The 16,040-nt window shown below is 42.3% G+C and overlaps 1 protein-coding gene across 2 annotated transcripts in view; it reads left to right on the top strand.

Annotated features, from left to right (window-relative positions):
• The window catches only part of rfc4 (replication factor C (activator 1) 4), a 37,929-nt gene extending 27,030 nt beyond the window's left edge, over nucleotides 1-10,899 (top strand). Inside the window, exons 7-10 of one of the 2 annotated variants that reach the window (XM_087993287.1) lie at nucleotides 4,539-4,664; nucleotides 6,890-6,970; nucleotides 9,437-9,553; nucleotides 10,636-10,899. In XM_087993287.1, coding sequence (XP_087849413.1) covers nucleotides 4,539-4,664; nucleotides 6,890-6,970; nucleotides 9,437-9,553; nucleotides 10,636-10,731 — 420 coding nt within the window. In that variant the 3' untranslated portion in view covers nucleotides 10,732-10,899. The other variant, XM_087993288.1, reaches the window with a different exon arrangement.
• The last annotated feature ends 5,141 nt before the right edge of the window (nucleotides 10,900-16,040 follow it).

Raw genomic sequence — 16,040 nt, 5'->3', positions numbered from 1 at the left:
GTGGGAGCACGAGGTGGCGCCGATACAGTCATCAATGTAACGGAGGAAAAGGTGGGGAATGGTGCCGTAATAACTATGGAAGATGGACTGTTCCACGTAGCCAACTAAGAGGCAGGCATAGCTGGGACCCATGCAAGTGCCCATAGCTACTCCTTTCATCTGGAGGAAGTGGGAGGATTCGGAGGAGAAATTATTGAAGGTGAGGACCAGTTCAGCCAGTCAAATGAATGTGGAAGGGTACTGGTTGGGTCGGCAGGAGAGGAAGAAACGGAAGAAATGGAGACCTTCATCATGGTGGATGGATGTGTACAGGAACTGGGTGTCCATGGTGAAGATGTGGCATTGGGGTCCAGGAACTGAAAGTCATGGAGGAGGTGGAGGGCGTGGGTGGTATCCAGAATGTGTGTGGGAGGTCCTGGACCAAGGGGGACAGGATGGTGCCAAGGTAAGGGGAGATAAGTTTGGTGGGGCAGGAGCACGAGGAGGTGATGGATTGGCCAGGGCAGGCAGGAGTCATGGGCTGCCTCTACCTTCAGATTCTAGCCACCCGCCGCCTGAAGGAAGCACACCTCATCTTCTGCCTTGGGTTCCTTTAACCACATGGGATCAATATGGATTTCACCAGTTTCCTCATCTCCCCTCCCCCCACCTTATCCCAGATCCAACCGTCTAATTCGACACCTCCTCTTGATCTGTCCTACCTGTCCATCTTTGTGTCCACCTGTCTGCTCCACCCTCCCCTCCAAACTATCACCATCAGCCCCCAACTTCATCTACCTATCGCATTCCCAGTTACCTTACCCCAGCCCCAGGCCCCTCGCCCCTCGCATTTATCCCTCAGCCCCCTTGGGCCTCCCCCATATTCCTGATTATGCCCGAAACATCGATTCTCCTGGTCCTCGGATGCTGTCTGACCGGCTGTGCTTTTCCAGCACCACACTGTTCGATTCTGATCTCCAGCATTTGCAGTCCTTACATTCCTGTGAGTCTGCTGATAGTTTTACCACGTGGTCTTTCCTTCTTTCTCCCTAGCTTCACATTGGTTTTGTGGTTAAGGCACGTTACTGAGCAGAGGGAGGGAAGCTTTATCCTGGAACTTGTTGTGTCCTACATAACCTGGGTATGCTCAGTGCCAGCATTGATTACAGAAACATTCTAGTGCTCCTTTCTCAGTATTTTTCAAGCACCAACATTTATCCACAAAAGATAAATTAAGAAGAGGGAAGAAAAGGGCGGTATGGGGCTCAATGGTATGGGGCTTAATGCTGCCTCACAGTACTAGGGACCCAGGTTCGATTCTGCCCTTGGATGACTGCCTGTGTGGAGTCTGCTCATTCTCCCGTGTCTGCGTGGGTTTCCTCCAGGTGCTCTGGTTTCCTCCCACAATCCAAAGATGTGCAGTTTAGGTGGATTGGCCATGTTAAATTGCCCGTAGTATTTCGGGATGTGCGAGTTAGGTGCATTAGCCATGGGAAATTCAGGGTTACAGGGATAGGGTGGGGGAGATGGTCTGGGTGGGATGTTCTTCAGAGGGTCATTGTGGACTCGGGCCAAATGTTTCCACACTGTAGGGATTTGATGAAAAGGCAGTCTGTTTTTATTTAATTATATTCAGTTGTGCTTAGTCTCTTGTCATGGATTACTTGGTACAGAGTGAGCACGAATATGTGGGACACAAAAATAGTCCTTTAATGATACATGTTTCACAAAGTATTTTGAGGGGGAAACCGATTTTCTTTTTCTCTTATACGTTTCTTACATTTTGTGTTCAAACTGTTATTTTGCTTAATCTGGCCATCAAAATTCTTCAAACTGAAATATTCCTACAATGAAGACTTAGCCTATCACGATTCAGAGATGCCGGTGTTGGACTGGGGTGTACAAAGTTAAAAATCACACAACACCAGGTTATAGTCCAACAGGTTTAATTGGAAGCACACTAGCTTTTGGAGCGACGCTCCTTCATCAGGTGATTGTGTGATGAAGGAGCGTCGCTCCGAAAGCTAGTGTGCTTCCAATTAAACCTGTTGAACTATAACCTGGTGTTGTGTGATTTTTAGCCTATCACAGCTTTTAATGCTTCTTACAATGGGCAAAGAGATGTTTTTTATAACGAAGCAGGTGAAGAAAGCCCTGTACCAGAGGACAAAGCAATAGCCCCGTTATTGCCCTGATCAGGGCAGGTGGACTGGGAGGGTGCTTTGTTTTGGGACTGTTGCTGGTTTCCCCTTCGGTGCAGAGTATATTGTCTACAGTGTGTGACCATCAAAGCTATTACAGAGCAGCCAGGAACCTTTGTAAACAGGAAGGAGTTCCACTTGGTACGTGTTCACTTAATCTGTATCCAATCCAATGATCCTGGATTCTGACACCTCAAAGCCAGTCCACTATCGACAAGGTACAAGTCAGGACTGTGATTCAATACTCCACACTTGTCTGGACAGTTGTAGGTCCAATTTCACATGGTTCAGGACTCTTACAAACCTTTGTGTGTGGATTCAGGGTGACAGAATGCTAAATGCGTGGCTACTTTCATGTATGTGGAACAACTCCAAGCCCCACACCACTGCTGTTGAGAGTATAAGGACAACAAAAGAAAGTTGAGATACTTGATTTGGTATGGGGAATCCCTTTAAGAGGCCCAACCCAAGGCTTTGCATATTGAATTAGTTTTAGCTTTATTGTCTCATGTACTCACAGGAAGGCAGTGGAAAGTTAACATTGCCACTATTGGTGCCATTTTAGGTACAAAAGTCCCTTGGTACAGATTCTTGAGTATACATTCTTAGGAAAAATTACAGAGCTTCAAAAGTATAAAATCATAGTAATAAATTTTAAAAAGTAAAGAGATAATAACAGAGTAACAACCTTTCCATTATAAAATAAAGGGGGGAGAAAGAAATTTAAAACGTCCAGTTAGTCAATTTCTTGCTGTCGGTTTGAGGACCTGTGATCCCAGGCTGGACCGACTGCTGAAGGAAACACAATGCGCTGAGCTGACGCTGTGCTGAGCCGTTCATAACCTGGAGCTCCAGAGGAATGGGCTATCACATTTACCACTTGTGTACGGTTTTAAGGAGATTTGGACGAGGTTTGGGACCAGGTGGAAATGCACCCATCGGTCAGTGGGCATTTACATATGTACCAGGATTACAATAGGATCACTTGTAAGCACATCTCTCTCATTTTACAGTTAAATGCCCCTGGAGCTGAGTCCATCTTCTCCTGAGGTCAACACTAAAACACAATCCTGAAAATGGAGAAACTCAGCAGGTCTGGCAGCATCTCAGAGTCAACGTTTTGGGTCCGGTGACTCTTTTCCAGAACATTAACTGTTTTCCCCGTACAGATGCAGTCCCATTATGTAGACCAGTCTAGGTAAGGATGGCAGATTTCATTCCCCAAAGGATATTACTGAATTCAGTTGGGTCTTACTAACTATGACAATGGTTTCATGGGCATCATCAGACCCTGATTCCAGATTTATTATTGAATTCAAATTCCTCCATCTGCCATGGTGGGATTTGAACCCAGGTCATAGAGTTATAGAGTCATACAGCATAGAAACAGGCCCTTTGGCCCAAACCGATGAAGAGCTTGTGCTTGAAACGTCCATTCTCCTGCTCCTCAGATGCTGTCTGACCTGCTGTACTTTTCCAGTACCACACTTTCTGACTCTGATCTCCAGCATCTGCAGTCCTCACTTTCACCAAATTGGTCCATGCTGCTCATGGTGCCCACTCAGATGGCTCCAACTGCCCACATATCCCTCTAAACCCTTCCCATCCATGTACCTATCCAAATGTTTTTAAAATGCTGCTATTGTACCTCCCTCAATCATTTTCTCTGGCAGCCCATTCCATATCCGCACCACTCTGTGAGAAGAAATTGCCCCTCAGGTCCTCCTTAAATCTTTCCCCTCTCACCTTACACCAGTGCTGTCTAGTTTTCAGTTCCCCATCCCTGGGAAAAAGACTGTCTATGCCCCTGATATTTTATGCACCTCAATAAGGTCACCCTCATTCTCCTACGCTCCAATGAATAAGGTCCTACCCTGGCCAATCTCTCCATGAAACTCAGGCCTACTAGTCCTGGCCACATCCTCGTAAATCTCCTTTACACTCTTTCCTCTTTAACTATGTCTTTCCTCTAACAGGGTGATTAAAACCATACACAATACTGTATGGTCTTCGGAACATTACCTGAGTTCTTGGATTAATAGTCTAGTGATAATATCACTTGGCTATTGCCTCCCCACAAATTAATAAAATATAAATTTCAAGATTACTGGATTCTTGTTTTTAAAGGTTATTTTGTATTTTGATTATTGAAATCTTCTGTAGAGATTAGATCACAAAACAAACTACAGCTGATGTAATCTTTGAGTTAAGGTCATCTCCCTCTGTGTTGACGTTACTGTGGTTTACTTGGATTTTACTTCTGGTTCGATTCCTTCCCATTTAACATGAACTTTGAGTTGCAGTTGGTGTGTGTGATAAATGTTTTTATTATATCATGTTGTATTTGATCATATCTAGACCCTCGCTCTGCTTATCAATGTGTCTGAAGGAGATTTGAGGAAGGCAATAACTTATCTGCAGTGTGCAACAAGACTCACAGCAGGAAAAGGCATCACGGAGCAAGTCATCATTGAAATTGCTGGGGTAGGAAAACCTTTTCTGCGTACATACAAAGCGTAAGACAGTTGTTGGCAGCAATGGATAAGCCCTTTCCTAGAGTGATTTGACTGATGGTTTTCTGTCAATCTGATACTGTACTGCACTTTCAGCTTGGAGTTTTCACAAAGAACTCTTTGTGATGATTGGAGCTGAAAGGCAACAATGAATTCTTCTAGAGGGCAAAGTGAAACTCAGGAGAAAGAGGTCAGCATAGAAGCAGCTGGATGATAGATCTGACAGAGTGGGGTCAGGCTGTGAGGACATTGGCAAGGCATATGAGTCTGAACATAGCATGGCAGGAGATTTCCGGTAGGAGTAGCCATAAACATTTCTGGTAGGATGTGGCCAAATAAATGTTTGACATGTCCAATTCTTCTTGACTCATTTAAGGGTCAATCTCATTGGGTTTTTAATTTAAAGTTCTCTTTGGAGAAAATATATCCCTAGTATGAGGTAAATACATTAGGTCCACCCTAGTATAAGATGAGCTTAACCAAGCATTACAATTTTTTTCCCTGCTTTGAAGACAATATATTTCTTCCCTTTCCTCTAAGAGGAAAGGCAGATGTGTCAGTATGTTTGTGGGAAGTGGTGGGGCAGTGATGTAAGAATGCTACATTACTAGCAGCCCAGAGATTGAGCATTGAAATGGCAGCCTGCAGAGGAAGTCAATTCATCAATGAAAACAATAACAACTACCACATTGCCTGGCATTGTTAAGATGGCATATGGGACACTCGTTTTGTCAGTCATGGCACAGATTATAAGAGTAGAGAGGTGATGTTGGAGCTGTGCAGGACTTTGGTTTGGCCACAGCTGGAGTACTGTGGTCAGTTCTGGTCCGCGCACTGTAAGAAGGATTGGATTGCCCTGGAGGCGGTACAGAGGAGATGTTGCCTGGGAGGGAGCGGTTTAACGATGAAGAGAAGCTGGATAGAGAGAGAAGGTTCAGGAAGTCCTGATAGAGCTATATAAGACTGAAGGTTATGAACAGGGTGGATGGAAAGCAGCTGTTTGTCTTAGCTGAAGGTCAGTAACAAAGGGACATAATATTAAGATGAAAGGCAGGAACTTTAGCAGGTATCTGAGGGAAACCTTTTTCACCCAGGGGCTGGTGGGGGTTTGGAATGTATTATCTGGGAAGGTAGGTGAGGAGGGAAACCTTAGAAACTTGAAAGTGGACTTGGATGAGAACTTTAACTGTCATAACATTCAATGTTATAGACCTCGTGCTGGTAAGTGGGACTAATGCAGATAAGCCAGCACAGACATGATGGGCCAAAGGGCCTCTTCGGTATTGTATGAGTGTATGACATCTGCTGAGTTGGGTCATAGGATTTTTTTTTTGTATCTACCTGAGCCACCACAGAGAATTTTGGTTTAAAGCCTTGCACAGACGATGCCTCTAACAATGCGTTAACTGCAGTGGAAAATCAGTCTAGTTTCTGTGCTGAAGGGGTTGAGATCTGTAATCTTCTGACTGCAAGGTGAGTATGTTGGCAACTGAGCTAAACCAATGAAGGGCTTATGCCTGAAGCATCAGTTTTCCTGCTCCTCTGATGCTGCCTGATCTGCTGTGCTTTTCCAGCGCCACACTTTTCAAAATTGAGCTAAACTGAAAACTTATGGTTTACTTTAAAAATTTACATTACATTGGAGAACAGACATAGAAAGGTCAAGGTGAGGGCGGCATGGTGGCTCAGTGGTTAGCACTGCTGCCTCACAGCGCTAGGGACCTGGGTTCAAATCCAGCCTCGGGCAACTGTCTGTGTGGAGTTTGCACGTTCTCCCCTTGTCTGCATGGGTTTCCTTTGGATGCTCCGCTTTCCTCCCATAGTCCAAAGATGTACAAGTTAAGGTGGATTGGCCATGGGAAATTTCCCGTAGTGTCCAGGGATGTGCAGGTAGATGAGTTAGCCATGGGAAATGCAGGGTTAAAGGGAGAGGGTTGTGGTTGTGGGTGGAATGCTGTTTGCAGGGTTGGTGCAGACTCGATGAGCCGAATAGCCTGCTTCCATGTTGTAGGGATTCTGTGACGGGGAGTTTTCCAGATTTCAGGAAATGTTAGGTTCAAATCTTTTTGTAAATCTTGAAGCTTTTGTTTGTTTTTATTATGCTCTCCTCTGCATTTTCCTAACTACCTCATCCCAACAGTTTGTGAGGGAACTGAACTGTTTGCTTATATTATTTGTCTTTCTTCCTATTTCTAGGTTGTGCCATCGGAAATAATTGACAGTTTGTTAGCTGCTTGCCATAGCAGCTCCTTTGAAAAACTGGAAACTGTAGTAAAAGTAAGGATAAAGACTTATTAACAATACACTAGGCGAGACTTTTAACAACTAGGTGTTAAAATGTAACGGTAGATCATTAACTGAGAGGAAAATTGGGTGGATCTATATTGGGGAGGGGAGGGGGACAATCAACTCCTGTCCATTTTTCATCCCTAAATTTTCTTCCAGTATCATTAGACCATAAGGCATATGAGCTGAAATCAGGCCATTCAGCCCATCAGGTCTGCTCCACCATTCAATCATGGCTAATCAGTTTCTCAACCCCATTCTCCCACATTCTTCCCATAACCTTTGATACTCAGGAACCTATCTATCTCCGTCTTAAATATACTCAATAACCCGGTCCCCACAGCCTTCTGTGGCAGTGAATTCCATAGATTCCCCACTCTCTGGCTGAAGAAGTTTCTCGTTATCTCTGTTCTAAAGGGTCTTCTCTTTACTCTCTAAGGGTTTGCCCTCTGGTCCTAGTCTGTCCTACCAATGTAAACATCTTCGCAATATCTACTCTGTCCGGGCCATTTAGTATTCTGTATGTTTCAGTTAGATCCCCCCGCCACATCTTTCTAAACTCCATCGAGTATAAACCCAGAGTCCTCATATGTTAAGGTTTTCATTCCTGGGACCATTCTCATGAACCTCCTCTGAACTTGCTCCAGGCCCAGTATATCCTTCCTGAAATATGGGGCCCAAAACTGCGCACAATACTCCAGATGTGGTCTGCCCATTCTGGGCACTGAAATCTATTTAGTATTTTGTAAAATTGTATCAGTTAGGCATGCCAAACTATTCTTTCGGACCTGATGCAGGGCTGATGTTGGATTCATGTGAAGAATTAGGTAAAAATCCCTTTTCTACATTTCATGCAACAGTATTCTATTCAAATAAAAATCAAAAGCACTGCAGATGGTGTAAACCAGAAACAAAAAACAGAAGTTGCTGGATCAGCTCAGCAGGTCTGGTAGCATCTGTGGGGAGAAATCAGAGTTAGCATTTCAAGTCCAGTGATCCTTCCTCAGAAGTAAGTCAGCAGACCCTTCCTCAGAAGGCTCACCAGCCCTGAAATGTTAATTCTGATTTCTCTCCACAGATGCTGCTAGACCTGCTGAGCTTCTCCAGCAATTTCTGTTTTTCATTCTATTCATCAAGTTGTGTTCGTCTGTGCTAGAAATGATTGAGTGGAGAAGAAAATTGTCATGACAGTCCAGATTAATTGACTGGGTGAGCAGTTCTTGTAAATATTTGGTAAGACAGATGTTAAAAATTTAGATAAAAAGACTCCCTTAACTCAGAAAGTTTTGTATATTGTGTAAAATTTACATGTTTCATATTAACAACTCTTATGGCTGCATGGTGAAACTGTTGTCATCTGTCCAGATTTATTGAAATGTTCATGCACCACGGCACATTAATCTTGTAAAACTGCAGTAGTTCATCATGTATGCACTGCAATACTTCACCAAGTCTCCTTGGAGAGTCATGATTTGGAGATGCTGGTGTTGAACTGGGGTGTACAAAGTTAAAAATCACACAACACCTAGTCCAGCAGGTTTATTTGGGTGCACTAGTTCCTTCATCAGGTGGCAGTGCTCCGAAAAGTAGTGTGTCCATATAAACTTGTTGGGACTATAACCTGATGTCCTTTGAGAGTGGGTTCTGAATCTATGTACCCTTCACCTGGAAAGACATCAGGAGATGCACAGGAAGGTTCCTTCCAGGTTGCATACCAGCTTGACTTGTGACTATGTTGCAGTTCCTTCACCAGTGGTGGGTCAAAATCCATTCTCCCTCCTCCAAAATCAAAACCCCAGGACTGCAGCAGATAAAGGCTGCTTATCATCACCACCCTGTGGTCAGTTAGAGGTGTGCAATCAGTGCTGTGCCAGCCAGTGATTCCCACATCCCATGAAAGAATTTTTATGAAACTAGACTTCTGTTTGAATAAATATGCTTCATGCTGCTTGATTCAAGCTGTAATGCTGGCTTCACTGACGAATGAACTATCAGATAGGTTGGAAAGCTGAGCCTGGTCAACAGCTCCAATTAGCTTCTACATGGACGTTCAAGGAGACAAAATATTGGCTAACGTTCCTGTACCTTTTGTGTATGTATGCTGAAAAATACACGTTTGTGCAGTGGTAACAGATCTGACTCAGTAGTGCCCTCTCTGATAATAAGCATGCCAACAATCACAATATGAGCAAGCCTTTGAATAATTGCATATAGTGCCTGCATGGTGCAACACTTCAAAAGGAACACTACTAAAGTGGGGACATAAAAATATGAATGTGTCGCTGATATAGCAAATGTCCACTATTAAATATGTTACTGATGTGCTGTCTAATCAAATTTGATTCCAAACATGCGTGCAGAGGGTCAATCCATGGGGAAAGGAACTGCTTTTTACAGTTTGCCATCTCATGGAAGTATGAACTGCTTCTATTAATCTCTGGCTGTATTTTCTGTCAGAATATGATTAATGAAGGCTATGCTGCAACACAGTTAATCAATCAACTACATGACGTCATTATTGATAAAGAGGATCTTAACGATCAACAGAAATCAGCGATCACGCTAAAACTGGCAGTAAGTATGCCTTGAGCTATGTTTTACCTTTTTCTGCTTTTAAACTATTACAAATTCATTCACCTAACTCCATCTCGCTGCATGCTTTGGTATCCTGACCTTTGAATCTTGAAAACCATTTGTTTTTACCCCACTCGACATTAGTTGGCTAAAATGCCAGTGTAATACAGAAGTAGTAAGTGGTTCTCTAGCCATTGTGGACTCTTTAGGTGGTAATTGTAGTCTGATAGTGGACGGAACGGTGGCTCAGTGGTTAGCACTGCTTCACAGCACCAGGGAGCCGGGTTCAATTCCCACCTCCAGCAACCATCGGTGTGGAGTTTGCACATTCTTCCCAAATCTGCGTGGATTTTCTCTAGGTGCTCCAGTTTCCTCCCACAATCCAAAAGATCTGCAGGTTAGGTGAACTGGCCATGCTAAATTACCCATAGTGTTAGGTCCATCATTCAGGGGGAATGGGTCTGGATGGGTTACTTTTTGGAGGGTCAGTGTGGACTTGTTAGGCTGAAGGGCCTGTTTCCATACTGTAGGGAATCTAATCTCACAATGAATCTGATTCTATTTAAGAGTACTTGTTATATTGGTTAGACATATTGTAATGCCTTTCCCCTGAAGGCTGAGTAAGTTTGAAGTGCTTCAGTGATATTGAAGTATCTATTTGCTTCAGGGAAAATTCACAGAATTATTCCTAGCAAACATTTTGTATCTTTTTAAAAAATATAGCATTGCTCTCCATCTATTTGTCCTTTCTGCATATTTCCAAATTCAAGTTACCATGACTGAGCTTCACTTTCTATGACAGATTTACACCTTAGCAGAATGGTGCACCTTGAATGGTATTGCTAATTTTATTCATCAGTATTCTTGAAAATTTGTTGTCAGTATTGAAATATTTTCCATTCAGAGAAATTCTTCATTTTTAGGATAGAAATACAATATTCTTGAAAATTGGCTCTAAATGCCAATTGAGTTAATCTTGGGGAAGTTACTTGTCAGTCTATCTTTGACAGTTATATAGTTAGCTTTAAAGAATGTTAAAATGTTGCATTCATTGTAAAAATGGCCTTTTCATTTCTCCCCAGGAAGTTGACAAGTGTTTAATCGATGGCGCTGATGAGTATCTGCAGATGATCAGTCTTTCTGCAGTTATTATGCAACAGTTTACACAGACCACTTAATCAAACTATAGATAAGCAGCAGTTGAAGAAAACAATTACTCTCCATTATTTAGTCCCACAAAGACCTGGAAGATCTATATATAGTCTAAAGCCCTCAAGCCAAGTGTTGACTTTTCTACAATGCTTTTAGATCAGTGCTTCATACAAAATAAAGTGTTTTCAAATATGTTTGAAGTGTAATAATTTGTTGACCTTGAGTATTTCAGCAAATCTAGTCAAACACATGCACAAGCAATTTTAAATCATCACTGACTTGAGAAGGGGTCATCCCTTAAAATTACTTTTTATGCATGCTGCTGGGGTGAATTCAGACATAACCTGAAATGATGCAGCAACGTTCTGCTACTCTTGGTCTCCAGAGAAAGGTATTAGAGCCAAAGGCTGATGTGTACCCAGAACCATGGCTGCATGATTGATGTATATGCCTAAACTGTCCAAAATTTCTTGAAAAGTCTGATGCTGTACTGACTGAGCTATAAGGTTTCAGGAAGGGCCATGTAACGTCTCTGTTTTATAAGTGGGGGAGACACAAAGCAAGAAGCCATAGGCCAATTAACCTAACATGTGACATGAGGAAGTTGCCATATTCCCATAAGGAGATTACAGCCGAATACTTTGAAAATTGATGTAATCAGGCATTGTGAACAAGACATTTTGTACCTTCCTTCCATTTGCGCCTGTTAAGTATCTTTGGGAAGTAATGAGGTGGACAAAGGGGGACCAGTAGACATAAAGCGATTAGATTTCCAAAAAGCTTTAGATAAATTGTTGGGGCTGCGGGCTTATAAGTCCCTAATTTCCTGATGGACTTCACCCTAAAGTTTTAAAAGTAGCAGCTAGTGAGAGTTATGTGCATTGGTTTTAATTTTCCAGATCTCCTTCGATGGTCCCACTGGTTTGAAAAATAACAAATGTAACTTCTTTGTACAAAAAGCAGGAAACTACAGACCATTTTGCTTAACATCATTTCATGGGGAAAATGTTAGAAGCTACTAAGAAAGTAGTTAAAAGTTCATGGTAACAAAACAATGTGTTGTGCGAAAGGGAACTTATTTGACTGATCTAGAAGTTCTTTGTGGAGGTAATATGTGCTATGGATAAAGGGGAACCATTAAATGTACTGTAGTTAGTTTTTCAGAAGGCATTAAGTGCCATATCAAACTCTTATTGCAGAAAATAAAAGTTCAGTATAGAGCCAGCATATTGGCAGAGACAGAAGATTGGCTGGCTAACAGGAAAGACAGTAAACATAAATCTTTTTCAGTTTGGCAAGATGTAACAAGTGGTGCACCACAGGAATCAGTGCTGAGACCTCAAATGTTTGCAACTTCTAGATTGGATAAAGGATTAAAGGTATGGTTGCTAAATTAGCTTGTGTCACAAATAGGTAGGAAAGTATGTTCTGAAGAGGACCTAAGACTGCAAAAAGAAAGGTTTAAGTGAGTGAGCAAAGATCTGGCAAACAACATGTGGTAAAAACTGTGTGTCCATTTTGGCAGGAAAATTCTAAAGCTCTATATTTAAATTGAGAGATTATAATTCTGAAATGTAGAGGTCCGGTTATCCTTGTAGATGCATTGCAAAATATTCATACGGATATACAGCGCGTGATTAGGAAAGTTAATTCGAATGTTATAATTTATCATGAAGGGAATTGCAAAGTAAGGGAGGTTACAAAACACTGTAGTATGCAGTGGTTTGCAAAGGATATAAATGTGTTGGATGGAGTTCTGAAGATTACATTATCATCACCTGAAGCAACAGTTATACAGTAGAGAAACAGATCAACTCATTAGCGAGTTTTGAGATCGACACATCCATGCCAACCAGATAATAAGGCGATCTAGTCTCGCTTGTCAGCATTTGGCCCATATCCCTCTAATGCCTTACTATTTATGTATCCATCTAGATGCCTTTTAAATGTTGTACCAGTCTCCATAACTTCCTCTGGCAGCTTGAACGCCTCATCTTCCACCTCGGAATACTTCAACCCCAGGGCATAAATGTGGACTTCACCAGTTTCCTCATTTCCCCCTCCACCCACCATACCCCAGTTCCAACCTTCCAGCTCAGCACCATCCTCATGACCTATCCTACCTGGCAATCTTCCTTTCCACCTTTCCGTTTCATCCTCACCTCCATCCACCTATTGTACTCTTGGCTACCGTCTCCCCTGCCCTATCCCCCCTCCCATTTATCTCTCCAACCTGGAGGCCCCCTGCCTCATTCCTGATGAAGGGCTTCTGCCCGAAATATCGATTTTCCTGGTCCTCGGATGCTGCTGTCCTCACTTTTGCCTAGCTGGTTCCATACACACACCATCTTCTGCATGAAAAAGTTACTCATGTCCCTTTTGAATCTTTCCCCTTAAACCTATGCTCTCTCGTTTAGGACTCACCTACCCTTAGAAAAAGATCTTGGTTATGCACCTTATCCACATGATTTTATAAACCTGTTAAAAATTTGGACATGCAAGGCTTATATTCATTAGATTTGAAGAGAATCATATTGAAATGTAAGATTTTAAAGGGTCTTCTGAGATAATCTATAACTAGGGGTCAGTCTTCAAAATTCAGGTATGGCCCATCTAAGATTAGACAGTGTATTTTGTGAACATGAGCTGCAGCACTCTTGAAAAGATGGTGAAAGGACTCTGCTTGAATATTTTAAGACAGAGGAATTAACTTTTGGAGCTGTACAGCATGGAAACAGACACTTTGGTCCAACTCGCCTATTCCAACCAGATATCCTAAATAAATCTAATCCTGTTTGCCAGCATTCGGCCCATACTCCTCAACCCTTCCTTTTCATATAGCACCCCAGATACCTTTTAAATGTTGCTCTTGTACAGCCTCCACCACTTCCTCTAGCAGCTCGTTCCATACACACAGCACCTCCTTTCCCATCTCATCTTGAACCTATGTTCTGTGTTTGGACTCCACCCCCTCACCAAGGGGAAAAGACCTATTCACCCTATCCAGTCCCCTCATGATTTTATAAAACTCTATAAGGTCACCCTTTAGCCTCTGGCAATGTTCTTGTAAATCTTTTCTTAACCCTTTCCAGTTTCACAATATTTTTCTTATAGTAGGGAGACCAGAATTTTCCGTAAGTGGCCTAACCAATGTGTTGTACAGGCAGGACATCTCTGCAGGATTTCTCAGGATAGTACCCTTGGCCAACTAGCTTCAGCTGTTTTATCAATGAATTACCTCCACTTCATAAGGTCAGAATTGGGGATGGCTGCACAATGTTCAGCACTATTTGCAACTCCTCAGATACTGAAGCACCCAGTGTTCAGAAGCACCTCAGTGTTCAAAAGCAACAAAATCTGAGCAATATCCAGGCTTGGGCTTACAAACTGCAAATAACTCACCACACAAATGCCAGACTATGATTATTTCCAATAAGAGAAAATCTAACCACCACTCTGTTGGTATGATCAGCAAATTTGCAGATGACACAAAGATTGGTGGAGTAGCAGAAAGCATAATGGACTGTCAAAAGAATACAGAATATAGAAAGACTGGAGGGTTGGGTGGAAAGGTGGCAGATGGAGTTCAATCCAGACAAATTAGATTACATTACAGTGTGGAAACAGGCCCTTTCGGCCCAACAAGTCCACACCGACCCACCGAAGCTCAACCCACCCATACCCCTACATTTACCCCTTACCTGACACTACAGGCAATTTAGCATGGCCAATTCACCAGACCTGCACATCTTTGGACTGTGGGAGGAAACCGGAGCACCCGGAGGAAACCCACGCAGACATGGGAAGAACGTGCAAAGTCCACACAGTCAGTCGCCTGAGGTGGGAATTGAACCCGGGTCTCTGGCGCTGTGAGGCGGCAGTGCTAACCACTGTGCCACCGTGCGAGGTGATGCATTTAGTGTTTAGATCAGAGTGGTGCTGGCAAAGCACAGTAGGTCAGGCAGCATGAAAAATCGACATTTTGGGCAAAAGCCCTTCATCAGGAATAGAGCTCTATCCTCCCAGATCTCTCTACCCATCAACTTTTCCCAATTACTGTGTAATATGCTCTAGCATTAGATTTGCCTAAATGCTTCACCTCCCATTTACCTGGATTGAATTCCATCTGCCACTTCTCCACCCAGCAATCAGTATTCTTTGACAGACCCTTATGCTTTCTGCTACTCCAATCATTGTGTCATCTGCAATCTTACTGATCATAACAGTAATGATCTTCCAGATCATTATTGTATAACACAAACAACAGTGGCCCCCACTGCTGGGAAAAACCGATCTGGATCACTGAATCTCCTTTGGGAAAGTTAAACCATCATCCTTAACTGGTTTGGCCTACATGTTGATTAAGTGGCTACTGAGCAATTAGGAACACGCAATAAATGCTGCATGGATAAAAACAAGAACTGCAGATGCTGGAAACCAGAATCTAGATGAAGACGAAGACAAGTGATATTTGTCATTACTTGTAAAGGTGGAAAAAAGTTTAGAATGGATTTTAAAACCTATGCTAGCTCTCTATGACAGAGTGACAGGAATTAAAATGCTGTCAGATATCTTAAATAGCATTGAGGATGAATAATGGCTTTAGTTTCCTCAATTATGAAACAAAAAAAAGTTAACCAAGCTTCAAAATTCCACAAGAAGTGTGATCTATGGAAAATTATCTTTCACATTAGTTGTACATTTTTAAAAACTTCTAGTTGGAAACAGTAATACTCTATGACAAATTCTTTATAGTTTAAAATAAGATAGGAACAGCAATTGTACATGAACCAGTATTACTGAGATCAGCTTTTCTAAATGCCATGATAGCAGCCAGCACCACAAAAAAACCGTGGCCAACAATGCACAGAAGTGGATGTTTTTACTGGTTAAACCTTAATGTATTTACCACAACCTTAAGGTATTTACAATAAAATCAGAATTAAGGGACATGCTCTGTTTCAAGTTCCCAAGACCAATTGTGGAGTTATTCAAACATTGTACAAAATTATACAATGGAACACACTGCCCACAACAGCAGTGAACTTGCCAACTTTATAGGGCATTTTAGTCATCCTTGGATAAATATACACATGAAAATATTGTGTAGGTTAGATAGGCTTCAGATTGACCTGTGAAACCAATGAACATCAAGAGCTGAAGGGCTGGTACTGCACTGTAATGTTGTATGTACCAGCCTCAGTAGCATTTACTTGCCATTAAGAAATTCTGTTCAGTTCCATGTTACAGTGTAAGTACACTGTCAAGTCAAAGTCAGGAAAGCTCTAATCTAAAGAATGGTGAAGCAGGAACATTAAGTAGCTCCCACCTTCAA

Source organism: Chiloscyllium plagiosum, unplaced genomic scaffold (assembly GCF_037043375.1).
Source record: "Chiloscyllium plagiosum isolate Xiang-an unplaced genomic scaffold, Cpla_swu_hap1 HiC_scaffold_13, whole genome shotgun sequence".
Classification (NCBI taxonomy): Eukaryota; Metazoa; Chordata; class Chondrichthyes; order Orectolobiformes; family Hemiscylliidae; genus Chiloscyllium; species Chiloscyllium plagiosum.
This window is presented reverse-complemented; position numbering and strand designations above follow the sequence as displayed.